The 27,862-nt window shown below is 45.4% G+C and overlaps 1 protein-coding gene across 1 annotated transcript in view; it reads left to right on the plus strand.

Annotated features, from left to right (window-relative positions):
• Positions 1-27,862, plus strand: part of USP7 (ubiquitin specific peptidase 7) — a 55,682-nt gene that overhangs the window by 14,174 nt on the left and 13,646 nt on the right. Inside the window, exons 2-11 of the mRNA XM_057528997.1 lie at positions 11,489-11,593; positions 16,642-16,840; positions 18,773-18,911; positions 19,569-19,657; positions 21,427-21,535; positions 22,381-22,511; positions 22,967-23,021; positions 24,024-24,104; positions 24,205-24,295; positions 26,576-26,658. Of these exons, the coding sequence (XP_057384980.1) occupies positions 11,489-11,593; positions 16,642-16,840; positions 18,773-18,911; positions 19,569-19,657; positions 21,427-21,535; positions 22,381-22,511; positions 22,967-23,021; positions 24,024-24,104; positions 24,205-24,295; positions 26,576-26,658 (1,082 nt within the window). The remainder of the gene's footprint in view (positions 1-11,488; positions 11,594-16,641; positions 16,841-18,772; positions 18,912-19,568; positions 19,658-21,426; positions 21,536-22,380; positions 22,512-22,966; positions 23,022-24,023; positions 24,105-24,204; positions 24,296-26,575; positions 26,659-27,862) is intronic.

Consider the following 27,862-nt stretch of genomic DNA (forward strand, 5'->3'; position numbering starts at 1 on the left):
TCTTTTGTTGTTTTTGTTTTTGCCTTTGGGGTGAATGGCTCTGAGTTTCAGCACAGGTGTAGGTCTGCGTAACCACTGCCCCAGTCAGGACCCAGAACGTCCCCTCGTGCTGTGCTGGTCGTGTCTCCACTATGGCCATGCTCCCCATCTCGTACAGGTTTGTCATTTTGCAGATGTCAAGAGAATGGAATCATACAGCATATAACCTAATCAGTAGTTGCTTTTTATTGCTGCTTCCATTCTGTTCCACGGAGGGACATCTGGGTTGTCTCCAGTTTTTGGCAGTTACAAATGAAGCCATTATAAATACCCGTGTTCAGGTTTTTGTGTGAACATGAGTTTCCATTCCTCTAGAGGAAGGTGTAGAGTTGTTGTGTGAGGTATGCTTCGTGAGGAACTGCCACCTACTTCCCAGGTGCCCGTGCCCTCTCCCCTCCTGCTGTCCCGTTGATCCTCATCCTCGCCAGCACTCGAGTGTCAGCATTTTTCACTTTAGTCATCCCGGTAGGTGGGTAGCGGCTTTAATTTGCAGATATCTAATAGCTCATAGTCACACATCTTTTTATGTATTCATTTGCCATCCGTATACCCTCTATGAAGTGTCTGTTCAAGTATTTGGGTTTTTTTTTGTTTTGTTTTGTTTTTCTGTCAAGTTTGGAGAGCTCTTTATATATTTGATGTAAGTCCTTTGTCAGATAGGGGATTTGCAAATATTTTCTCCCAATCTGTAGCATGTCTATTTATTCTCTTAACAGTGTCTTTCTGGAGAAGTTCAGCTTATCAAAATTTTCTTCTATGGATCTTGCTTTTGGTGTTATGTCTAAGAATTCTTTGCCATGTCTCATGTGATTACTTCTAAAAGTTTTAAAGTTTAAATCTATGTTCATCTATGGTCCATTATCAGTTAGTATTTGTATAAGGTGTGAGGTTGGAGTTCTTTTTTTTTTTGCCTATGGATGTCCAACTGTTTCTTTACTGTTTGTTGAAAAGACTGCTGTCCCTTTCCATTGAATTGCTTACACCTTTGTCACAAATCAAGTAGTAATGTTTACATGGGCCTTTTTGCGGACTCTCCTGTCCCATTGATCTGTGTCTACATAACACAGCACCATCTTGATTACTGAAGCTTTATAGTGAGTCTCAAAATCAGGTAGTGTAATTCCTCAAACTATGTTCTTTTCAAAATTGTTTCACTTACTCTGCTGGATTGTGATTGGAATTGTGTTCAAATATACCGATTAATTTTGGGAAAGCTGACACCTTCGCTATGCCTTCCAGACCTTGAACACCACATGTCTTCTGCTCCCGTGACTTTACCTGGGAAACTAGTCTTCCTCCCAGGAACTTTTTTTTTTTTTTTTTCCTTCCAGGAACTTTTAAACACTTTCTTTGGCCGCTAGTTTTTTAGAAGGTCTTGAAAGTAGGTGTTCCTTGACAGTCCGGGTGGGTCCCCTCAAAAGGAGGGTAAGGCCTGAGTGGTGGTCTGCTGACACCAACGTGGGAAAGAAAACATCAACCAGAAACAACTTGGTCCTCTGTCCTAGGCTGTTCTGTTTGTGGCTTTATGCAAATAAAAGAACTCATTTGAAATTGGCTGTGCTTGACTAGTTTTTAAAAGTTTTAGTTAGCACAATCACAGTATGTTTAAAATCTCTCTTCTGCTTCTGACGGCAATCCTCAGCCCCCAAATTTCCTTGTCTTTTTAAGTAGTTCTAAAGAAAATCCAGGCATTTAAGAGAGGATGCTGCCATTTGCCCAGGTGTAAAAGGACCTTCAAGGTCACAAATAATCTAGGTAATCCCTTTGTTCTGGGATCCTTTTGTTCCCACTCCCTCCTGCCCCCAAATGGGCAGCTCCTGTACCCTTTTCTTTCTCTGATACAACCTTTTTTTTTTTTTTTTTTAAGTCTTTATTGAATTTGTTAAAATATTGCTTCTGTTCTGTGTTTTGGTTTTTTGGTCTCGGCATGTGGGATCCCAGCTCCCCAGGTGTGGAACCTGTACCCCCTGCATTGGAAGGCGAAGTCTCAACCACTGGACTGCCAGGGAAGTCCCCACTGGTACAGCCTTTATGGGCTGCTTGAGGTGGTGTCTGGCCTTAGGCAGTACTTTGGTTGTGCCTTTCTGCATCGTGCTTTGCTTTGCTTTGCTTTGCTTCGCGTGTGTGGGTGGTTTTACCTTTATTATAAAGGCAATACATGTTCATTGAGACATTAAAACAGCATGGAAGCAAGAAGGCAAGAAAGACTCCATCCCTCGATGAACATATGTACTTAATGTACGATGGGTGTTGTCCTGTTTTTCGTCCCGTCCACATGTACAGCTTCCTTCATTCTGTAAGGACATCCTGCTAATTGATTCCTCTCTTGGTGGACATTGTCCCTTAATATAGTTTTACTTTCTTTAAAACTACATGAATGTAGAGTGAATTTATGTACATAAATAAATTTTGTAGATAAATGGGTTTTTCAAACACCAAAAATGTTTAATATTTTTAGAGAAATACTGCAGAAAATGGAACACTTACACCTGATTCAGTTGTTCAGTGTACACATCATTCACTATGCCGGGCCCTCAGACAGCTGTGATTTGTGGAACTGTTTGTCCCCACTCAAAATAGCCTGTTTCTGTCCAGTTCTTGTCTTCCTCCCCCCCTCACCCCAAATACAGCTTTATTGAGATTTCATATACCCTGCAATTCACTCATACAATTCAATGGCTTTTAATAAATATATTCACCCATCACTACAGCCAATTTATCACGCCAAAAAGAGAGCCCTGCACTCCTTAGCCATCACCCCTCCACTCTCCCTCCCAGCTCTAGGCAGCCACTGGTCTGCCTTTTGTCTTTGCGGGTGTGCTTGTTCTGGACACTTCATATGAATAAATGACGCCATACAATACACGGCCCTTGGCATTAATGGGCATTCACGCTCTGAGTTTTTCTCTGTGAAAAATGGTGCTTCAGGGTAAGACATATGCTCGTATATATCTTTGGGCATGTATGCTAGTTTCCTTGGAATGGATATCCAGAGATGGCATTTTGAGTGAAATAATATTTGACTTTGGTTTTAATAAATACTGCCTTTAGGAAGAATAATTTGACTATAAATTTAGACTTTAGCCATTTGACACCACCCATTTTGTGATGTGAGACCCTCAGTACTTATGGGCATTTCCAATATTTTTCACTGTTAATCTGGTAGATAAAAAGTGGTATTGTGTTAATTAGGAAAGTTGAGCAGATTCGTTATTTGTATTTCTTAAGAATTTCTCCTTGTTGTAGTTGCGTTGTCTCTTCTTGATTTTACGATCTCTGTGTGTTCTGCGTATCGATCCTTTTGGCTCCTGTGGGTTGCTGATACTTTCTGCCTTCAGCCTGTAGCTTCTGTGCAGCTCTGTCTCTGCTGGGCTTGCTGGGACTTGTTTTTCCTTTCCACAAGTGGACTGCCCTAGCCAATATAGCAGATAAGCCCAGATGTGTAAGCAAGCAGCACGGACATAATTATAAGCTGCTCAGCCGTGCACGGTGTACACCCCTCTCCGTGCCCGGCCACTGTTCACTCACGCATCAGTCATGGTTTGTGGGACAGACATGATGGCGGTTAGCATGATCCTCTAAAAACAGATGATTTTTACATAATGAAGCCAAACTGAAAACCCCAAACAAATAGTTTTATTTAAGGAACACAGATTTATACGTGACCTTCCTTGGGGCTTTATTTTCATATAACTAATTTAAATCAGGATTATTTAAGAGTATAGAGCTAACTGTCGGGTTTCAGTACAGAGTCTGCTTTGAATCCTCACACTCTCCCCAAGGCAGGACCCAGGAAGTCCTGGTTTAGCAGAGCAGGACCACCACCCGCAGGTGGGCTTTCAGCTCCCTTCATGGGGCAGGCGTGGAGCCAATTCATATAAAAATCAAAATAAAACCAGAACACAGTTGTGGTATTGATTAAGCCACGGACGGTTTCATTGTTAATATGACCGAAGGAATTCAGAGAGTCACTGGAGGCAGCCCTGCCAACTTGGCAGGGGCAAGATAGCACAAAACCACACCTCACCCATATCCTCCACAGGACAGCAGAGGAGCTTCTGATGGGGTCTGCTGCCTGTGATGATTAGGACAGGCTTGATCAGATGGCTGCCTGGGGCTGGCAGCCAGGCTCCAAGCACCGGGACCATCTCAGTTCTGACCGACCTGTTTTTGAGTGTCACAGTGCTTTCAGGGCCACCCGTGGTTTCCTCTTCATTTGGTGGGACACATGCTTGACGTGAACATTCGGAGATTTTCAAGGCCCTGCCCACCCTCTACCTGAGCCTCATCTCCCACCTCCTCCCTTGCCCATTGCCTTGTCCCTGGTCACTCTGGAACCGTCTGGAATGTGCTTCTCCAGGATCTCTGTCCAGCGGCTCCCTTCACTCTCTGGCCCTGGCCCTGATGTCCAAGGCCTATGGCTGGCTCTGTTTTCCCCTCTGTCGCGTTAGCCCTCTTGTGTGAGGGCTGCTTATCTGTTCCCTCCTGAAGCCCAGGGCGCAGCCTGCTCTTGATACATCAAGACACTTGGCAAGTAGGGGGCTGACTCTTGTGAGAAGAGGGCGCCCAGCCTCAGCCTCTACCTCCCAAGTTAGTCGTGTGTGGAGAAGACCAGTTAGTTAGGAAAACAGTCATTAGGACGTCGCCCTCGTTACTGTAATTGCAGGCAAATAGGGTGTGCCCGGGTGGGGGGGGGGGATGAAATCCTTGTAATGCAGTAGTGGATTAAAAATGATGTGTTTGAAGCATAGTTGCAGTTTTCCATTCTAAGAGGTTTCACAGAGGGATTGAGGGCTGGAAAGCACTTGGGCGCTTCCTCACGGCCCACAGGCACTGTGGCCCTTGTCTGACTGGGGGGCGGGGGTGAGCTTGTTGGCGAATGGGCCCTGCTGCCTGGTCAGCACCTACTCCTTTCCACCCAGCGGCTGCCAGGACTGGTAAGCCTGGGCGAGAGCTGAGACAGCTCAGACCTGCGATTTTGCTCCATACCTTTGTATCCTTGCTTACCTCCAGGTTCTGCCCAAGGACTGGATCTGGATCTGTTCCCCAGTCTGTGCGAGGCCTGGCTTTGCCTGAGAATTCCCCCAAAGGGGACTGGAGTTGACACAGAGCCATCGAATTCTCCCAGAGAATTTTAGGTTTTCTGGGGGCGTCCAGAGTTGTTTCCCAACGCCCGGGAGGTTCTGGTTTCTTAGGGAGTGTGATAGCTGACACCTGTGGGTCCTTGCTTTTGTGGAAGCCTTCCCAGTCCCCCACCTCCCCCTCCCTCTAATCAGCTCAGCTTCTCAGCTGGGCTTAGTAGGAGTGGTACATCTTCTGTCTTTCACCTTCAAGTTATCAGATGTCTCTTCGCTTCTTTGAGTTTAGAGCCAGGTTTTTTGAGGATCAGAACATTGGGAAATCAATTATATCTGAATTCTTGAAAATAAGTGATGGCGCTGGAAGAGTTCTCCTGAGCAGCACGAGAACTTGGTGCAGGAGGCTGTGCAGGGCCACTTGGTAGTGGCTTTGGATGCGTTGTTGATCTTTGCCACTGGGAAAGAGCACTGCTTGTGGGAGCTCAGTGCGTGTGAGAAAGATGACCCTGACAGATGACCACACAGTTATACGGCGTGCCGCAGGACAAAATCATTGTACGGTTGTTTGCTTGTAGTGTCACTCAGATGGCCAAAAAGGGGGTGGTGGTGGCCGGGAAGAGTCATCTGTAGGGGAATGGGTGAGTAGATCATGACATAATGGTATGGTGCTATTCAAAATCAAATCCATGTACGCATATCTATAGGGATCTTGAATTGGGATGCACGTATTGTGAATAGTAAAAGTGCTTGTATCTTGTGCACGTGTATGTACATGAACATTGGGCATGCCTTTTACTTGTATCAGAGGCAGGGGAGGTCATTGTTCCCCTTTATTCATCGCTGCGCCCCTTGCCTTGCTTCTTTGAGCATTTCATTTATTCTGTAAAATCCTGAAGTAAAAATACCTGTCTCTTTGCTCAGGACCTGTACAAAAATGTTTACAGCCACTTTATTCGTAATGCCTCCAAACTGGAAACAACCCGGATGTTGCCGCTATCTGAGCGAGCAGAGGGTGGCATGTCCTTGCCACAGAACCCTCTCAGCAGGATAAAGGAATGAATTGTCCATGTAAGTCTCAAGGGAGTTATGCTGAGTGTCCGAAGGTGCTCCATAAGGTCACTTACATACCCTGTGTCCAGTCTTGAAATGGCAGATTGTGGATATGGAGAAGATTGGCCATCGCCAGGGGTTTGGGGCGGGCACAGAAGGGAGGTGGGTGTGGCCGTAAAAGCGCCGCCTGAGGGTCCTTGTGCTGGGCTGCTCAGTATCTTGAGTGTGGGGAACACACAGACCTCACATCATGAAATGCATGCAAGTGAATAGGAGGAGGGTCAGTATATTGTCGCTCTCCCAGTTGTGATATTGCACTATAATTTTGCAAAATGGTGAGAGTAGGCATTTTTAAAGTATTTGTGGCTAAAGAACTTTTCACAGCATTGTGCCTCTTTGCTCAGGACTTCCTTCTTTATTTCTTCCTGACTAGTGCCTCTGGCTTCATTCAGGAGCTCCATCTAACATACTTTATCTCAGGGTGAGCAGTCCTCCTTAGGGAAGGGCCACTCCTGTCTCATGGAGGAAAAGCAAAGAGAGTAGCCGCTCCACAGCTTACAGGCCCAGGGCAACATCCCTCACGGTCCAGCCGGGACCCTGGGTCCACCTGTAAACACCCCGCTCTGCCTGATCCCGGGCTATGATCACTGCCTGAGAATGTTCATACAGCGCCCAGCCCACAACAGGGACCAGTACTTGGGAGTTACTTATTTGTGAAATCCTGGGAGCAGACGTTAGATCCTTCTCTCGTGCCCCGTGTTTCCTCTGCTGCTTCTGCCCCAGCATGGACACAAGCCCTCCCTCCCAGGCCGGCCCCTCCTGAAGAGCTATGCTCTGTGCACCCGCCCAGTGTCTGTGTGGGAGACTTTCTTTCGTATCTCAGCTCTAAGCTGCCTTTCTCTCTACCTTTAATTACGTGAGAATTTCAGACATGCTTGTATGGATGCTTCACGCTGAAAATTTTCCTGTATAAGTTTAATATCAGCTATATTCCTTGCCTCTTAGGCTTGAGGGTTTCTTATGTTCTCTTTTTAAAAATAAACTTGAAATTTTGCGTTAATTTTAGATGTACAGGAAAGTTAGTAGAGTGTGTTCCCATGGACCCCTCACCTGGTTTCCCCCTAGCAACTTAGATCAACTTACATCAACACCTGAGGGAACTAGTAACTCCAGACTTCTTCCCCCCCCCCCACCCCTGCCCTGATACTCTCTGTTTTGAAGGTGATTGTGTAAATTGATGAGGTTGTTTGAATATGCTTCTGGCCCTAATTTTGTGGGGAGCTTTTTAAAAAAAAAAGAATTCTGAGGGAGAGCTCCTGGAGATTCTGTGCAGTCACTCTGATGCGGCCGAGAGAACCCTCCCCTCCCCCTCCCCCTCCCCAGAAGATTCTGCTGCAGAGCCATGCAGACATGGCAGGGAACCGTGGGCTTGGACCAGAAGGTGACTCAGCTCAGAGTGGGGGCCGTACGCCGCTGGTGGATTTTCAGAACCAATATGCCATTTCTGAACAGTCCTTCTGCAGTGTATTTGGACTTGCGGAAAGATATCAGTGTTCTAATTTACCTTGATAACCCCTATTTTTTGTAATGTTCTTTAAAATGGATTCAATGCCAGGAGAGAGGAGAGGAGGAGGACCAAGCAGAAGTCTGGGGGTTTTGACTTGGAAGTCAGGCTGAACTGCTGGACTGGGGCTTAAGATGTGCTGGTTAGGCTCTGCTTGACCAATTCAGGGACTGAGTGTTGGCCCGTGGCCTCTGTGGTAATCCACGTGTTCTGCCCTTTTAACTGAGCCGTGGTTTTGCTCACTGGGTTGTATCACTAGTTGGGACTTTTGAGGAGAAATCTGGGGGGCTGAGTGGAGAGTGACTCTGGGGCATGGCTGGATCTTCGTGGCCCAGGTACCTCCTGGTGGCAGCGTATAGACTCTTAGTTGGAAGACCGTGAGGTGGGTTTAATGGGGTTGTTTGGTTCCCTCTACCCAGCCTTTTGGGGAGAGGTTTGAGAAATCTTTGGGAAGTGATAGAAAATGTCAAGGCCAGCAATTTGGAATTTTCTATTTTCCTCATCCAGGAGTGAGATTCAGGTGCTAAATCAGCACCACATCATTTCCATAGCAATTGGCCAGTGTTCTTTGGGGTCAGTAGCTCTGGGTTGTGACATCACAAACGGAAGTCTGTGGGGAGAAGAGCTGGATGTAAGCACGGGCATCCTCAGTAAAAGAGGAGGAAGTGTAGGCTTTGTAACTAAGCAAGGGAGCCTTTTGTGTTTCTAAAGTCACTCTTTAAAAAAGGTATTTTGTGCCACATATATATTAAAATATGCCGCTGGTACTTATCACAAGGTTGTTGTCAAAAGGCTTACCAATCATGAGTAATGGAAATGATCTCCTTTTGTATTTCTGGGTGTCATGTATATATTTCGGAATGATAATTGCTCTCCTCCCCTCCTTGACATTTAAGTATATCAGAGACCTTCTTGTCTATGTGTTTGAGGCATACCATATTGTCATTGGTATTTGCAACTGTTGTGTGTCAAAAAAATTAGTGTTGTAGTTCATATTTGGCCAAATGAGAGTTAATACGTTGGGAAAATTCCAACTAGGCAGGATACAAAATTCAGGAACAGGATCACTTTATATAGAGTGATAAATATATGTACGTGCCAATCTTGCACTTCTTCCTTGATGATAAAGACAGCCTTATCATTTAGGATATTTCTGGAAGCCTAATACAGACTGTGGTATCAGGCGCTTTCATCATTTAATTCTGGTCCAGGGACTTACCGTGTCTTAATTAAATTTTTAATCCTCTTGTTGAACTAACTCATTTTTATGAGAAGCTTTTTTTAACTGGATATCCAGTCCCTTAGGAGCTAGACTTGAGTTGCCAACCTTTTCTCCAAGGGTCCCGTGGCAGTTGGTTGGGAGGGCCTGTTGCTGGACAGGTTCTTCACGTACATGCTGGGCCAACCAGGAGCTTTTTTAAAATTTTTTATTTTATTATTTATTTATTTATTTATTGGTTGTGTTGGGTCTTCGTTGATGCGCGCGGCTTTCTCTAGTAGTGGCGAGCGGGGGCTACTCTTCGTTGTGGTGCGTGGGCTTCTCATTGAGGTGGCTTCTCTTGCTGTGGAACACGGGCTCTAAGCACGTGGGCTTCAGTAGTTGTGGAACGCAGGCTCAGTAGTTGTGGAACGCAGGCTCAGTAGTTGTGGCTCACGGGCTCTAGAGCTCAGACTCAGTAGTTGTGGCGCATGGGCTTAGTTGATCTGTGGCATATGGGATCTTCCCGGACCAGGGCTCGAACCCATGTCCCCTGCATTGGCAGGCAGATTCTTAAGCACTGTGCCACCAGGGAAGCCCCCAGCCAGGAGCTTTTTGCAGTTTCACAGCCACCAGCCTGGACCACCGTCTCCAGGCCTGTGAAGGGTGGAAAATTGGTCAGCCCAGCGGGAATGTGTACCCATGGTGTATAAAAGATGGGACGTTGCTCAGGAGGAGCTGGCTCAGCTGCAAGAACCCTACTTGCCTTGTGTTTAGGAGCCACCTGCAGAGAAACCTTTGTCACTTTTGCATTCGTGCATTCTAGACCATGTTTTAAAGCTCTTGCCGTAGGCTGGATTTGAACTGAGGAACTAAATTAAAAGTACCAGGCATACGTCAAGCAAATTACTTTAAGATTTATAGTGCATTCATGTGATGTGTGTGTGTGTCTGCAGTGAAGGATCACTCTACTGCTGCTTCTACAGAACCTCTTGCTAGTTTGTGTTCTCCCAGTGTTTGCTGATTGGTATAAAGGGAAATAAGAATTTATACACTCTTATTCCAACATAGTCTCTCTCTTTTATAGCAAGGGTTGCGTATGATGATATATATTGCTTGGTACCTTAATTTTTAAAAACTTAATATAACTCAGAACATTTCATATAGGTACACTGAGAACCTTAAAAAAAATTGTTGCATAATATTCCATTGATGGAATGTGCTGTTTATTTCAAAGGCCTTCATAGGGTTTTTCCTCATAAAATATTTTGTATGATGGTTTGAGGTGGTTAATATATATGTGCACATATATATTTATATATATATATATATACACACACACACATATATATATATATGTATATACACACACATACTTTTTTTTTTTTTTTTTTGGGCGCCACACTGCGAGGCCTGCAGGAATAGGATATCTTAGTTCTCTGACCGAGGATTGAACTTGGTCTCTCGGCAGTGAAATTGCAGAGTCCTAACCACTGGATCGCCAGGGAATTCCCTGAAATGGTTGATTTAGGAGGATAAATGTGGAAATTCTGTCAAAGCACCCAATGTTTCATTTTGCTTTTTAAGCATGTAAGTTTTAGAGTTTTAGAGTTCCAGCTAGTTAAGCAACAGGGAAAGGAATTTCTCCTTTCCCTACTTACCTCCCCCAGTTTTTCTGTCAGGATGTCATGGTTGAGGGGTCAGTTTAAAAATTTATGTTTTCATAGACAGCTTTTAACACAATTGCTAATTAAGTGTGTATATTGATAGTTAATAAAACAAAAGTATCAGGAGTGGCAGTGGTCTAAATTTGAGTAGTAATACCTGTTTCTTAGCTTCCAAGGATTTCTAACGTGTGTTTTGAGATGCTTAAGAAGGAAAAACGGATGGTTTATATTCAGGAATTATTTGAGAAAAGTAACCTGACAGTTGGAGTTTGGAGTTTGTCTAGAGGGGAAAGGGGAGGGTGCTCTCCATGGTGCTGAATCAGACCGACTGCTGATCCTAACGGTGTAAAGGCTCTGAGTATTGGAGTCCAAGGACACAACTATGCAGCTATTTAAAAAACCACATCTCCTGTTTGTAGTTGAGACACTTAATTTTTATTGGAGTGTCTGATTTGCCAAGGAAAGCCGACTGTACAGGCAAACAGAACAGCATTAGTTGCAGTGAGCTATTCTGACATGCTGGAAGGACAGGATTTACATGTGAAGTATGGGCAGTAGAGGCTATTTAAATCCTAAATCCCGCCAAAGGCTTTTTAAAATTATTCTTTTAAACCGTGGACCTATGTCAAAATAAACGTCATTGCAAATGGAGCTGATTATTGTGAGGTATAATGTGTTTTCAAGTCCCATTTAGCATTTTGAAAGAAACAAAGGTTTATATTTAGTAAACATACTAGTAAATACCTTTTGGGTTAAAGTGCAATTATTTTGGCACAATTGGAACTTACTAGTGACTGGAAATTGTCAAAGTACAAGTATATATATATATATATATTTATCTAATCCAAGCCATGAAGGGAAAAATCATGGAATTTCTTTGTTTTCTTTAAAGCTGGAGATACAGATGACCCACCAAGAATTACTCAAAACCCTGTTATCAACGGGAATGTAGCCATGAGTGATGGGCACAACAACACAGAGGAAGACATGGAGGACGGTGAGTACCTGGGCTTTGTTTACGCGCATTGGGCAAAAACCTGTGTCGGAAACAGACGTTTCTTCCTTGAGTACTTCTGAGTTTCTTAAGGGTAGCTAGTTTTCAGGAGGTTGTATCTGAGGAAAATTTAGGAGCCTGTTTTGGTTTCAAATTTCAAGATTGCCTACAAATTTCAAGGTAAGTTGATTTTCCCCAGCCTAGGAGAGAAGGTTGAAATACAGGAGTTTGTAATAGATGGGTATTTGCTCAGTCCTGCAATTAATTTTCCAGCCACTCCTAGTATTCAGAACACAAGTATATCTTACTGTCCTTTCCTTTTCGTCTGCAGCACGATACTTCTAGACACTGGAACGTGGCTTTCCATTGCATTCTTATTGTAGCAAGTATATCAGTTGTTTGTAGCTAATAATCCCTCCCCACTCCGGTTAGGTGCGAAACCAGAATCGAGCTTTGGGCTTCGTCCCTCAGACTGACTTTTGGTCTTTTATCTTCTCTGTGGAAAGTGTATGCATTTGTACATGCATGGACATTTTGTGCCTAGGAAAGCCTTTCTTTCGAGGCTATTTCTTCGCTATAATTTATCAGACTGTGGGACCTGTGCATTTGCCAGGTTGAAATCATGAGAAGGTAGCAGCCAGTAATCACTTTATGCAGCCCCTGGAATCTTGCAGTGTAATATGAAACCATGTTCTGTCAAAAGCATGTCCATCAATCCTCATGAGGGTTGTGTCCTTCCCAGGGGTGTAACGGGGCAGTTGAAAGAAACCATCAGTCACGGGCTGCACCACCAGAAGGACTGCTGTTCAGACCTCCTGCCAAAAGTTCAGCCTCCATGAGAAACTGCAGCCGTAGTTGAGAGTTCTCTCACAGTGCGGTTTACCCCTGGCAGCTGGCTGAGGCAATATCTGAGGAAGGTAAAGAGGCGTGGTCTGACCCCGCTGCTTTGTTACCTGTGGAGTGCACTTTCCACCGCAGATGAGGGCAACGGTGTGGGTGTGGTCTCTTGGTTGCTGGGCTCTTGGTTTTATTTCAGACCCCGGAGATGCCAAAAGAGGTTCAGAGAGTGCAGTTGGGAAGGCACGACCAGGTCTGATGTACCAGGCGTGAGTCAGGAATCGATTGTAGTCTCTCCTGGAGCAGTGAGCGGTCCAATCCAATCAGAGCCCTCCCGCTCTGGTTTCCACAGAGCAATTTCATTCTCGTTTTTCCCCAGGTGTTTTTACGGAGAGGGCTTGGGAGGAGACAGATGTGGATAAAAGGGCAGGTTCTCTTGGCCTCTGATGCCTTTTTTGGTGGATCCTTCTTTGTTGGAAGAGACTGTCCTGTGCCCTGTAGGATGGCAGTGTCACCCGTCACACCCACCACCCCGTGCAGTCGTGACAACCGAAAATGTCTCTAAACATGGCCAGAAGTCTCCTGGGGGCCCCAGATTGCCTCATTTGAGAATCAATAAGGAGATCATAATGTACATAGAATCCCTTTTGAGGCAAATTTTACTAAATTATTAGTAGTAAATAATGGTGCTATAGAACCTAAAAGTAGAAATGCTCCTACTGCGAATTACCAGATGGGAAAAGCACGTTACAGGAGAAAGTAGAAGTGATCTTCAGTAACACTTTGTTCCTGGCCTTTCGAAAGGCCCAGGGTCAGCAGAGAGAAAGATCCTATCTTTGGCAAGGGGGGCGGGAGGGAGATGGTTCTCTTTCTAGGAGTAGAAGCCTTCGTTTACAGCAGCATTTTCCCAGCAGTGATAGGTATTTTGAAACACTTAATGGCAGGATATGTGCGTTGTGAAAAGTGATCAGAAATCTAGGAAGTTTGAGGAGTGCTGGCTTAAGCATGTTTCTTAAAGTACGTCTAAGCTGTCAGCCTCCTAACATCTTTCTCCAAAAGACTTTTTTTGTTAATGATTCCCCAAGCCTCTGAACGTTAGAATCTGTTTTTGCTGAATCTCCTTTTAACATCTTTGGAGGGCACACAGTATGGGAAACACCGGGTTAGAATCTGATTTGTACAGAGAGGCCTTCTTAGTAGGGGGAGTTTCTTACACAGCAGTTGAGTGGCTAACAACACAGGTTGGAAAAATGTTTAGTAGAGGTAGAGAGTGATTGTTGTAGATCTAGATTGTTGGTACCCGTGAAAAAAACCTTATTTCTGGGAATTAACTAGGATTTGCAAAGACTTGTATTAGAATGAATAATTGATGTTTGACACAGTTACTGCAAGAGCGCCATTTGGGGAAATCTCAGGCCCGCCTTTCTTTTTAAAAGACCTAAAGTGGTGGGTTATCGAGATTTCTGACAAGACGTGTGAGGGCAGCAGGTAGCACGAACTTGCCATCCTGTCATTTACGATAAGATGCTGGAGTAGGTAAGTCAGTGCTCTGTGGTGTTCAGGCAGGTTTGAGTCTCTGTTTGGATGAAACACTAACCCTGCAGGATACAAGGTATCCTTCATAATCCCAAGTATACTACTTTTACCAAAAAAAAAAAAAAAAAGTTTTGTTTTGAAGCAATTATAGATACAGAGGAAGTTGCATAAATAGTACATGGAATCCCGAGTACCTTCCACCCATTTTTTCATGTAGCTCCCTTAGGGGAGGGTAACAAGGCCGGCCCTGTCTGCCAGAGATGGGTTTCATGTCTCCTTCTCTTTTGTAGACCCTCCTGTCCTGACCTGGTATTTAATACAGGTTTTCAGTTATTCATTTAGTATGAAGAGTTTGGAAGGCAGCTATGCTCACCTCTATACCACCAACGCCACACAGTATGAAGAGGTTGGAGCTATGGGGTGGTGACATTTGTATTGACATGAAATCTCATGTTAAACTTCCTAATTAGCATACTTTGGAAGATAATCCTGTGCCTTGAACATGAGGCAGAATCTCACATCTAGTGTGTGATTCAGCAAGTGTGAACTGCACCTGGGGGCCAGGGCGGCGCCAAGCTCGAGACCCAGAGCCTTGGCCTTGACGGGCTGGCCCGCTCCTGGATGCATGCTGTGCTGAGCTCGCCGTCGTGCGGTCCTATTTAATATTTAAGATTAATGGAGGAATTTGACCAAAGTGTCCTGAGGAAGAGCAAAAAGGCATTTATAATGTGTATCATTTTTTTGTTTGTATAAAACTGTAATCCTACGAAGACCCGAATGGTAACTGACAGTCAAGTAGGTGAGTTAGGAGGGGGGGGGGGCCCTGTGACATGATGTCCTTAGGTCCCAGGAGTGTGTCCTGCCATCACTGTACAGCAGGCCAGTTTTATTGGGCTCTGCGTTTGGTCACCTGAACGCTAGGATGGCCGTTTACAAACCAGAGGCAGGGTCACTGGGCTCAGTGTCCGGATCTTGGGTGCTGAGACCCCCTGTGCTCACTTCGTGACACCTTGGATGAGATAAGCCACTTACCCTCAGCAAGCCTCGGTTTCTTCATCTGTAAAGTGGGAATTAAGTAACACCTGCCCTTGCCTACCTTGTGGGGTTTAGGTGCTGCTCAAATATGATTTGTGTGGCTGTGGAGGAGTGGCCCACTCTTCTCCTCAGCCATTCCGGACCTCATTCTCTGGAAAAAGTTTCTTGTCTTTTCCGTGGACTCTCATCTGTGCAAGGGATGAGGGTAGTACCTGCCCCTTGAGGAGGCTCGAATGCAAAACGCCCCCGTCCAGCTGCTCTTCCTTTGAGGGCCTCTCTGCTAACAGCTGAGCCAGGTTACGGGTAGTAAAAAAAAAAAGTGGGGACGGAGAGCCTTTAAACGAAGATAAAAGCGCTGTTACACATCCTTTTGGGTTTTATTTCTTTGGTAAAGAATACTACTCTCTCATGAGGACTGATGGACATGTTTTCTTAAGAACAAATTCAGTCACAGCGGAGGCAGTTCTGTGTGCGGAGAAGTCTGCACCGCAGTGACCTGAGTGAAGTGTAGAGACAGGCTGAGGGCACAGACCTGCGAACCCCACTTTGCGCGTGGGGTCAGGGATGTCAAAGTATCACCTTCTCAGCCAGAAAAGGCCTGTTGTTCTGTAGACCAAGTGTGGCCCTTGGCCCCTGGGCCTGTGAACTGTCCCCCGTCTGCCACGAGATAGGCACAGAGAGAGGAAGGACTTAGAAACTTGTATAGCAATTTGGCCTTCCTGCGGCAGTTTTATTATGTTTTATAAAAGTGCTGGCCGGTAACAGGTTGGCGGGTGGCCTTGGGACAGCTGCTCCCCTCACGGGGAGAGCTGGAGAAGCATGGACACTGCTGGGTTTGTCAAAGCTAATCCACAGCCTGGGTCACTTGAAAGGAATAGTCAGCAACAGAAAAAGCTGGAATTCCAAGTGTGACTTTTAGTTTAATTCTTATCAGTGCTTTTGCATTTTATTGGAGGAAATCTTGATTTCTTAAATTGGCCTTTGGTCTTGCTGAGTAAATTTAACAGTTCATTCTGTTCATGTCAAAAAGAATGCCAGTTTCTTCGTTCCTTTTTTCAAATAATTCCCCTTAGAGAATCTAGCCTGATACTTCACCAAAATTGTGAACTAATGAAGTTAACATTTATTTTTAGCTAACTTCTTAGGAATCTTTTTATCTCTAAACAGTGCTGCACTTCCCAGGAATGGCTGTCGCCCACTCCTCGGAAGTTCTTGTTTGCCTGCAAATTCATGTTTCTTCTCCACACTCAGCCCAAGTCTCAAGCCCTTTTCTTTTCCTCCTCAAGTCCTCTCCTTGAACAGATGTGACATGAGAAGTTTTACTCCTTTTCTCCAGTCTCTCCACTCACTGTGGATTACTTGGGAATTAAGACAGAGTAGAATAGACATTCTTAATCACGCTGAACTCGTCTGGTGGGGAATGCAGGTGTGTGTTGCTAGCCCTCTGAGTTTGGGATTTCATTTACACAAACTATATGTCATCTCACAGCTTTAGATGGTTACTAAATTGGAAATGATGCTATCCTTTCCCCAAAGGGTTAGGTTTTAGCAGTTGAATATAGAATGGTTAACCCAGGTTTGTGCTGCTTTCAGTGTTGTCTGACAATGCCAGGCTTGGTGATTGACAAAGCGTTTTCTTGCAGACACGAGTTGGCGCTCCGAGGCAACCTTTCAGTTCACTGTCGAGCGCTTCAGCAGACTGAGTGAGTCGGTCCTTAGCCCTCCGTGTTTTGTGCGAAATCTGCCATGGAAGATTATGGTGATGCCACGCTTTTATCCAGACAGACCACACCAAAAAAGCGTAGGATTCTTTCTCCAGTGCAATGCTGAATCTGATTCCACGTAAGACAGTTTAAATGATGCAATTACAAATCCACAAATAGTTCTAGTACATTATTGGAAGCCAAATTGGCCTCTTTGAATTTTGGATTTCTCTTTGAATTCCCTTTCTGCCTTTACATAGTCATTTGATTTTAAGTTATATTAAATACAATTCCCTCTTTGAAACTCACTGGTAGGTATTATATCCAAACTAGAAAAGGTGTAAATTTTTCTTGCAAATAAAAAACTGAACTTTGTGTGTTAGAATCTACCTGCCCGTGGAACATGGAATCAGGGCCTATCTGGACTAGCTGACTGCTGGATTACCAGGTGTATTTCTTATTCTACCAGTAACTGCCAGGGGGGAAATTTGTAGTTAAGGAAAATTCTTCAGGCAGACATCCTCACTGTATGTTAACCAATTTCTGTGGGTTATTCAGAAAGTTAAAATTAAAAAGCAGAGTGTCGCTGTTCAACGTTTATCAGAAGCACAGTTGAGAGATTGTTTGAAGGGATGGATCCCAGATCACTTTGTCACCCTTTCTCATTCCACATCCATGAACCCATGGGAAAGCTGCCTCCTTGACCACGTCTCCCTGCCACCCCAATTGTGGCCCTTGGTGCCCTTGATGAAGATGTTCCCCAGAGGGCGCTGGTTCCAGCTGTTCTGCCAAAGCTTTCATTTTCCTCTTTACTTGAGTATTTAAGAAGCCAGTTTTATGGGGCAGTCAGGGCCTTGGCCAAATTTTTACTTCTTGTGTTCAGTTCACATTATGATCTGATTTCTGATGAGCGTTGAGGCTGGATTGGTTTTAGTCTGACAGACAACTTGAACCTGAACGGTAGTTTGGGAAACATCCAGCAGTCCACGTCCAGCGATGGCATCCCGAGTGAGCGGCATCCCCGTGGGAACAGCACTGCCCTTGCCCTTGTTCTGATGAGTCTGCAGTCGAAACATTCCTTTATAAAAAGCTCAGTCGAATGAGTTCAGTCAACACCTTCCTTTATAAAAGCTCCACTTTAAGTTGGTTTTTAAACATTTTACACGTTGATCCAGGGGCCCTTTTGGGGTCTGCCCCAAACAACCGCACCTGCAGTCATTCTCGGGTGGTGGCATCCTTGCTCAGAGCCCCCTATACAGCCCGGCCTGGAAGCCTCACAGCACCTGAGGGGGGCAGGAGTGACACTTATTAGTAGAGCCTACAGCTTTAGGTCTGTTCACCTAAAAAATAGCTTTATCATCATTCTTCTATTCAAGTAATAGCCGTGTTAGGTACTAGAACTATTATCTGACCAAAAAGCTATCATCTCTTGTAGAATCTAAGAACAGTATTTAAAGTTCAAACACTTGTATTTTATAGATACCAGTAAAAAACTTGAAACCTTTTAGAAATTAAAAAGACATAGGGGCTTCCCGGGTGGCACAGTGGATAGGAATCTGCCTGCCAATGCAGGGGACACAGATTCGATCCCTGGCCCGGAAAGATCCCACATGCCGCGGAGCACCTAAGCCTGTGCGCCACAACTACTGAGCCTGAGCTCTAGAGCCCACGCACCGCAACTACTGAAGCCCGCACGCCTAGAGCCCGTGCTCCGCAACAAGAGAAGGCACCACAATGAGAAGCCCGCACACCGCAACGGGGAGCGGCCCCCGTTCCCGCAACTAGAGAAAGCCCGCGTGCAGCAGCGAAGACCCAACACATCCAAAAATAAATAAATAAAATTTTAAAAATTCAAAAAGACATAAAGCATTGAGTTAAATCACTCCAGACCACATAAGGGCACCCCCAGACCCTCTTCACTTCTTTCTCCTTTAAAGATAATGTGTGTCCCCTTATTCCGTCTAAAAAAAATAGAAGGAAAAAATATGGGCGGTTTTGTGTGCTGTTTTAAAAATTGTGTAGAAGTCAGGTAAATCTGTCGACTGAGGCTTAGATTGTCCTCCCTGAACAGGTCTTGGTCCTGTCATGCACAAGCGGTGCTGAAGATCATAAATTACAGAGATGATGAGAAGTCATTCAGCCGGCGTATCAGTCATTTGTTCTTCCATAAAGAGAACGATTGGGGATTTTCCAATTTCATGGCCTGGAGTGTAAGTAACAATGTACTTAGACTGAATAATCTGAGTGTTGTTCCTTGTTCCCTAATTCTCCATTCTTCACATCCATCTATTCATTTTAGAATCAAAATGTTTGCTTTGTAAGTTGGATAGGTAACTGAAAATGTGTTTTCTCCAGTTTTCCTACGTCAAGTTTTTAGCAGCCAACAGGACTTCATCTCAATGTTTTGGTCAAACATTGTAAGGTAGTTTGTAGCTTTCCTGAATAGGCTAGGTTTCCTTTAAAAGAAATAATACTGAGGCAGGCATAGTGCGGGGTGGTTTCCTGTAACCAGTGAATTCTCAAGTCAGCTCGTTTGGGCTGCTTTTGCAGAGGTGGAAGCCAGTAGGACTTAGGAACGCCCTGCTCAGCGCTCTAATGTGGGCTCTCGGCAGCCTCCCCAGACCCTGCCTGCTGAGTGGACGCTGAGCCCCTAACACCTCCCATTCCTCCAGGAGGCATCCAAGCTTTTGCTGTTTTCATTCAGAGAACATTGTTTAAAACAAGCCGAAGCACTGCAAAACTAGAAGCACAATTTAGGTGTTTTGAAAAAGTAGTATTTTAATCTATTAAGTACAGGGTAATTGTTTGGAATGAAGTGAGCATTTGCGGGTTCTTATGCAAGTTGAATATTCTTATTTTTTTTGTAGGAAGTGACTGATCCTGAGAAAGGATTTATAGATGATGACAAAGTTACTTTTGAAGTCTTTGTGCAGGCGGATGCCCCCCATGGAGTTGCGTAAGTTTTCCTTTAATTGGATGCTATTAAGAGATGTCGTTAGTTCTAGTGAAAGGAGCAGAGGAGCATATATAGCAGATAAGCACCCTCTGTGTGCTCACCCCTTGGCACGCAGACCAGATCAACGGATGAGTGCCAGCTTCACGTTCATGCCTTTGTGTGGCGGATTTATTGAGCAGTTTCTATGTGCCAGACACTCTGCTGGGCTCTAGGAACATAATTATGTTGAACAAGGCAGGCATGGTTTTCTGTCCTCAAAGAACCTCCAAGACCACTCGGGCAGAGGAGTTGACGGCAGTAACTGCAGCAGCAGATGTGCTTGTTATTTTGTGGTGTGGGGTGGCGCTGGGAGGAGAGGGTTCCGTCCCTGGGTCCAGGCGGTCTGTGGGCAAGAGGCCGGACCGGGGGAATTGGAGGTGGGGAGAAGGGCGTGAGTAAGGACACCCGGCAGGGAAGTTTGGGGTGGGCGGGGCACTAGGAGAGTGTGAAGAGGGCTGAGATGGTGCCTTGGGATCAGGTTGTAGACGAACAGGACTCTTAAGGCCAAGGAGCGAAGAAACAAAGTGCAGTCTAGGTGGGAAGGAGTCAAGTGTAGGCGCCCCTGTCTGTTCCTGTTGTTTCTCTTCCCACGTGGCCCTCCTCTGGCATGAGTGCGTAGGCTGACCCTACGGGTGGGATGGGCAGCGACAGCCCCGAAGGGTGGTCGTTCAGTCCAGGTCCTGACTAAGGTGGCCTGCGTGTGGCCCTGGGAAATTTTAAAACAAATAAGATTTATTAGTTTTCATATTCATTGGGCTGATACCAGAGGAATCAGCCTTTTCTTGAGTAGCCTTTTCAAAACATACCCTTGAACTGTATTCAGGTACCAGGAGTGGGGGGCAAAAAGATGGTATTTCTAGTTAAACTTTTTGTGGGTTTTTCCCCCCTCCTTTAGAAAACATTCCCCCTATGCTTATGATACATCTTTTGACTAAGAAAGTAGATTGAGCTTTTCAGACTTACCAATCAAAACAGGTATCTTGGTTCAGTCTTAAAAAAACCTCTTACCCCTGGCATCAGAGTCCTGCTGCCCTGACCTCACAGTAAATTTCTAACACTGGTCACACATTTGCACCGTGCACAGAGGGGGAGGGGATGGTGCTGGGGGAGGGCTCTTCTGCTTCCTGTTAACTCTTGGGGGCGAGAAGGTACAGACTGTTCTCTCTCCTAACCAACCACCTGTATAACAGAGTAAAGGGAAACGGCTCTTGGAGTTGAGGTCTGAACCTGCCGGTATGCATGCCTGTCCTTTCCCGTGTACGTGACGCTACAGACAAGAGGGGTTTTGGCTGTTCCCGTCCCACCTTGTGCTGACGACACGTGTGACCCGATGTGTGTGTGAGGGAGCCGCACTGACACTCAGTCTGATAGAAGTAGACTTGAACTCCTCTCTGAGAGTGCTGCTCTGGGTAAATGACGGCACTGCTGCTGTCAGCAGACCGCGCGGAGGCCGCCTCTCGGGTGCCGGGCTGAGTTCGCACTGGCCCACGTGCTTGAGCAGACAAAACTGGTGACCGCCGGAGGGAGCCGTGTGAGAACTGCCAGCCTGGCGACGAGCTACTCACTTGGAGGCGGGTGCTCGGACGTCGTCACCCCATGTCAGGATGGTGGGATGGAGGTGGCGGTGCAGAGCAGCGAGGTGCCGGCCCCCAGTCCCCTCGCCCACACACGCTGCAGAAGCAAGGAGGTGTCCTGTGCAGTTTTCCCTCAACCTCAAACTGATCTTGTAGGTGGGATTCAAAGAAGCACACGGGCTATGTCGGTTTAAAGAATCAGGGAGCGACTTGTTACATGAACAGCCTGCTGCAGACTTTATTTTTCACAAACCAACTACGAAAGGTAAATGGATGGTGTTTCTCTCCCTCAACCTTCCACCCACCCTTTTCTCTCAAGTACTAAGGGGCAAGCAAAGCCCCGCCGCCAGACTTGTCTCCTGCCGCGTCTCCAGGGAGGGCCCTGCTTTACGCTTGTACATAGCTCTGGTCCTCAGTGTTCGGACACTTGTGAAGCTAACTCAGGTGATAAGAAGTTTACCACAGCCGACAAACCTCACTTTATTGGGCTAGAAATAATAAAGCTTTTTTAAAAAATAGGAAAGTCATTAGCAGCAACATTTGAAAAGTTTTATATTAAAATTGATTAGTTGAAAAACTCCTGGTCAGGAATCTTAATTTTTCACTTACTATAGCTAAAACTTGTACAAAATATAAAATCTAACGGAGGCTAGTTACTCGCACTTCAGGACTGTGGTGCGAGCAGGGGGCAGCGCAGGCAGCACACACTCCCGGGTGTGGGGGGGACCATCGGCTGGTCTGCTGGCGTGTCCTTTTCGCACCGTTCTTCCAGGCAGCGTTAATTACCATGATAGGATGATATCTTGGGGATAGTTGAGTGTGGTTAATTGCAGTAGCATTGAAGTTTCATCAACTCTTTTGTTCAAAGTCATGTTAAGTTAAAAAAATGTTGCTCTGCTCTAAGAAGTATGAAATAGAAGTGGTTCTCATTGGATGGTGAGCCTTAAGTAATTTTTAAAATTCATTTTTCACTGTCTTGATTTTTAAAAGACCTTTTGACCCTTTGGGGGGGATAGTTAAAAGCCGTACCCAACTGCCTTCATCATTGTGTTGTTAGAAATGATACTTTCACATAAAATTCCATTTTTATTTCTGAATCAATTCTTTTAGGCTGTGTACATGATGCCAACAGAGGGCGACGATTCATCCAAAAGCGTCCCTTTAGCATTGCAAAGAGTGTTCTATGAATTACAGCACAGTGATAAGCCCGTAGGAACAAAGAAGCTGACCAAGTCGTTCGGGTATGTGTTGGGAGACCTGTCCATTCTGCTGCTCGAGGGCTGAGTTAGTGGACAGGAAGGGTTGAGAGCAGAGCTCAGGCACTTGATTATGTCAGGGCATTTTATCAGTGTCCTTTGTTTGACCTCTTTGGAAATGGAGGCTTTTAGAATTTTGCTTGAGAAGCAGTTCACCACTTAGGTTTACCTGTCAAGGAAAGGATACATATGGTCTCCAAGTTTCTGTACATTTACTTGCAAACACGACCTCCCCTTGCAGTAAGATGTTCAGAACAAGATAAAGTTGTGAACGTTTTGGGGTCTGGATAAAATTCAATTTGTCTTTGAATTATAATCTTCTTAAAAATTTAAGAATAATGACTAATTACATGGTTCGGTTTTTTAGTCTGAGTTGCTTGTCAATTTACTCTTGTTTGAAATCTGGAAGTTTAAATATAAATTCATTTTATCTCTCTAAGGTGGGAAACGTTAGATAGCTTCATGCAACATGATGTTCAAGAGCTCTGTCGAGTGGTGAGTTTTCAGCCGTAATTGTTTACTACTTACATTTCATATTGTGAAGCACTGTCAGAAGTTGTTACCAAGTAAAACCTCAGACCTACTTCAGTCACTGTAATTCCAGTTACGCCCATCTTTGTTCAGGACCAGAACCAGGCCAGAAAGAAAAGACAGCATGTATCTAGTTTAAAACCAGAAGGACTGAAAAATTATTTGATAGGGAAGTGTGAGGGAAAATGTAAATTTGAATAGTATAGGTAGTGTACTTTTAATTTGTTAAATTGGCATAATTAGCAGTTATTAATCCAAGAAACAACAGATTGGCTTGAGTAGCTGTCCTGATGATCCCACTTCACTTTAGAATAGTGACTTCCGTTCTTACTCTGTAGCACAAGACCCAGACCCCGCCTTGGCACAGAACTTGTGGTTGAGGCAGACCCCTGTGTGGGTGATCTTCTCCCAGACCATCTCTAGTCACTAGCAGACTCCCACTCTTCCAGTTGTGATGAAAGAAATACACACACACACACTCACACTCACAACATGAAATGGCTATTCAAGGTGATTGGCTGGGCAAGGTGTGTTTTCTTTTTTGCAGCACTAGCTGGATTGAATCCAGTTCATTAAATATCCATGGACAAACCAGTCAATCCTGTTGACAGGCTCAACCTCATTAATCTCTTGGTGTGGACCAATACGAGTTAAGTTTAGTGCTCAATTTACATGCTTTTCCACAGAGGTAAAATGAATATAAAAAATGCTTCTAAAGGCACTACAGATTACTAATTCATTCCAAAGGCTGTATAGAGGGTTAATCTCAACTGTTGCATGTAGATATTTTTGTAAATATCCAACCAAGGAAGAAGATTTTTGTATGTTTTTGATAATTGCATGCTAAAGGTCATAATATTTATAGTCTAGAATTTCTTTGACCATTGAAATTTCCTAGTCACGTTTCAAATTACTGCATGTTAATTAAGCATAACATTTTCTGAAAGCCAAAACTTTCTCTTCCAGTTGCTTGATAATGTGGAAAATAAGATGAAAGGCACGTGTGTAGAAGGCACCATACCTAAGTTGTTCAGAGGCAAGATGGTGGTATGTGATAACCAGTTTTAAAGAGTGATTTTTAAATATTTTAGACATGCTAATATTTTGACGGTTAATGCTTCAGCCATCTTATTTTCCTTACTTGTAGTCGTATATCCAGTGTAAAGAAGTAGACTACCGGTCTGATAGAAGAGAAGATTACTATGACGTCCAGCTAAGTATAAAAGGAAAGAAAAATAGTAAGTTCTGTGCACATGACGGCGCCACCCCTTTTCATGGTCTGTTTTGTTACAACGCTTCGTTGACACCGTGGTTTTTATTGAGATACAGTGTAGAGAAAAGTGCCCAAATGATGAAGGTGCTGAGTGAACACAGTCTGGTGAGCCCACCCAGGTCAAGAAGCAGAACATTTGCAAAGCAAGATGGTGGCCCTTCCTGGTCACTGCCTCCCCCTCCTCACAGGAAACCACTGTTTGGCCTGCTAACGTTCTTTCCTAGGTTACTTTTGTGTGTTTTGTGATATTTACGTAGATGGGATCGTGTAGGATATGTGTCTAGTTCTCTCTTTTCTTTTCCTCAGCATTGCCTCCATGCACTTCATCCTTATATTGAGCAGCAGTAATGGGTCATTTTCATTGCTTTATAGTATTCCACTTTAGGAATATAACACAAGTGTTTGGAAACCATTCTTTCCTTGATGGGTGTTTGGGTTGTTTTCAGTGTGAGGCTGGTAGGCGTGAGGCTTGTTGGCCGGTCTTGTGTCCACCCCTGGTGCATTTACGGTGAGTGGAATGCTGGCTCGTAGGGCCTGCGTGTGTATGTCGAGCTTAGCAGATACAACACTTTATCCATTTCTGCTCCGCCAGTAGGGTGCGAGCAGTTGTTCCACATCCACTCCAGAGCCGTCAGTTGCCACACTGGCGTTTTGGTGGGAGAATGGTGCTATCTTGAGTTCAATTTGCATTGCCCTGGAAGTTGGGGAGATTTCACCTTTTTGAATGCTTATTGGCAATTTGGGTGTCTTCCTGAACATATGGAATGTAGTTCGTAGTAACTTGATGTCCTGGTCCAATAATTCCGTGATTTCTGGATCTGTTTCCATCGATTCACTTTCCGTCTCTGGCTGTGAGTTCCAGCCTCTTTGCCTGTCTGGTCATCTTTTATTGGATGCCAGCTGTTGTGATTTTTATCCTGTTGGGTATTGGATATTCTTAACCTCTGTTTTGGGGCACATTTCATTATTTGGAGGTAGCTGATTCCTTCGAGACCAGGAGGGGCCTCTGCACGTCGCCGGGGCTCTCCTGCGCGGCTCTCCCCGGGGCCCTCTGTCCTGCGCGTGGCCGCTGCCTCGGGCCCCTGAAATCCCCACCCTGTCTCAGGGAGACTCTGGGGCCCGTTGGGGTTTCTCTGCCCTGCGCGGCAGCCTGGAAGGTCCAGGCAGTGAGCTGGGACGTTGGCGGGCTCTCAGCGGCCACGTCCTGCCCTGCCTGTTGTCCTGCGTGTGAACACGGTTGTTGGCCTTGTAACGGAGCCCCGCGCAAGGGAGGGAGCGCGCTTCCTGTTACTCCCTCATGGCCACGGCCACGGCCACGGCGCGCGAGTTCTTCACCGGCTGTGCTCGCTACCGCTCGCCTGGGTTGCGGGCTCTCCGCCGGCGTGGGGCTTGCCTTTGCACTCTTGCAGTGCGCCCATTTGGTTAACAGAATGTCGTAACTGTAGTGAAATCCAGGGTATCAGTCTTTGCTTCTTGTGTCTAACAACACCTGTGCTGGAGTCATAAGATAATTCTCTTATCTGTTACTGTTTTCTCTTTTCTGTTTATTTACAGTCCACCCAGAATAGTTTCTTTCTGCTTATGGTCAGAGTGGACCAAAGGTGCTCTGCTGCCCCTTTGTCAGCAGTGAGCCCTTCGCATCTGTGTAGACCTCTTTCTGGACTCTACCTCCCGGTCCATTGGCTATCATCCTTGGATGGATTCTTCCTTCTTCCTTTTCAGCTTTATTGTGGTTTAAGTGACAGGATTGTAAGGTGTTTAAAGTGTTCATCGTGGTTATTTGGTACGCTCAGGTATTGTGACAGGATGACTGCCTTCTAGTCAATGAACTTGACTTACACGTGGCAGCGTTATCAGCCGTGTCCCCGTGCTGTGCACAGGAGCCTCCGCTCTTACTCCCTCTCACAGCAGAAGCTCGTGTCCCCTTCCAAACTCCCCCTCTTCCCCTACCCCAGCCTCCCACATGCCTGCTCTCTTTCTGCACCGACTTTAAGTGTTTGGGTTAAAATTTGTACTTTAACATTACTGAAGATTATTAAAACATTGACTCCATGTTACCATGTAACACCCTCAGTGACCTTAAGAGTTCACACCTTTTGCTGGATCAGTGAAGTTGTAGACCTGTGCTCACAGCTACAGTTATTTACGTTCCTCCCTGGCGTGCCTGAATTGATTGATTGACTATGTTATAATCAAAGCTTTAGTGATAACTTCGGCTGACTTTTTTCTCTTTCTCTCTTGAAAGTATTTGAATCGTTTGTGGATTACGTGGCAGTAGAACAACTAGACGGTGACAATAAATACGATGCCGGGGAGCATGGCTTGCAGGTAACTTGGAGATTGTGTGCTAGTGTCCCGCTGTATCTTTCCACTTTGTTTTCACATCCTTTGCTTAACTGTGAACTAAGCATTCACTTGTATCTTTTCACATGCCGCTGGTGTTTAGAACGCAAAAGGATTTTATTTCTGTCTGGATGTTGTGTTAGAGAGCTCTGATCGTGTCGCTGGTGTAGACAGGCAGGGGTGGGGAAGGTGTTGTGCCTCCTGGCTACCAGAGGCAGAACCATCACCCGACACGTGTGCCCCCTGCCCCCTCGCCAGTTCCATCCATGACTCTGCCCCTTACTTCACTGGTGTCTGTGCCAGAGCTTCCCTCAGTCTCTCCTAGTCACAGATAGAACTGCTTAGTCACTGGGACTCTGGTTTTGGCTGGTGGTGGTGGTTTGCTCCCCCGCCGCCCCAGTGGAGGGTCAGTTAGTTTTCTGAGGATCCTGACTTCCAGAATGAGGAGTGCATTTTCCGTTATTTGTTCCACACTCGGTGTCCCTGCTTGTTTTCCACATGGCCCCGCAGGAACTCTGGCAGAACAGTGAGCGTTGTAAACAAGCGGCAGCACGTGGTCAGATAGAGGGGCGCGGACTGTGGCCTGGTCAGGCTGCTTGGTGGGTCAGCAGCATCCTCACGGGCCCAGCCCTCCAGGTCTGTGTTGCAGCCTCATAACCTTGACTCACTGGCTCAACTGATATATGATTTTTTTCGGACCATCCTGGGTTTACCAAGCTCGCACATTTATTATTCACGGTGCTGGTGAGCCCATTTTGCTGTGGGTCACAGACCTGCTGTCCTCCTGCTTGGTCAGGCCACTGATTTGTAGATCAGTAAGTTACTTGGCAAACATGCCACTGGATTTGCTTAGGAAACACTTGAGTCAACTCACAAGAATTGCCCTTATCCACACTGGATATTTTTGGCTCTGGGTGAACAATAGGTATTTTAGAGTCAGACTCTCAATGGACAGTGGCTGAGAAACAGGATTCCTCTATAAGTTGTACTAAAGCCGTGCCATTCCTTTGTGTGGCAGTAGGTTCCTGGGTTTTTGTTTTTCTTCCCAGAACTACCCAGTTCCCTTAACCATGCTAACGTACAACAGAGAACATGGCCACAGAGGACACCAGTTCCTCCAGGTGGGTGTTTTCTAGCCAGTGTTGGAAATAAGGTTTACAGCTCCGAAGGAAGGGCCAGACAGGAAATA

The sequence above is a fragment of the Balaenoptera acutorostrata genome, chromosome 15, assembly GCF_949987535.1.
Source record: "Balaenoptera acutorostrata chromosome 15, mBalAcu1.1, whole genome shotgun sequence".
NCBI classification, from domain to species: Eukaryota; Metazoa; Chordata; class Mammalia; order Artiodactyla; family Balaenopteridae; genus Balaenoptera; species Balaenoptera acutorostrata.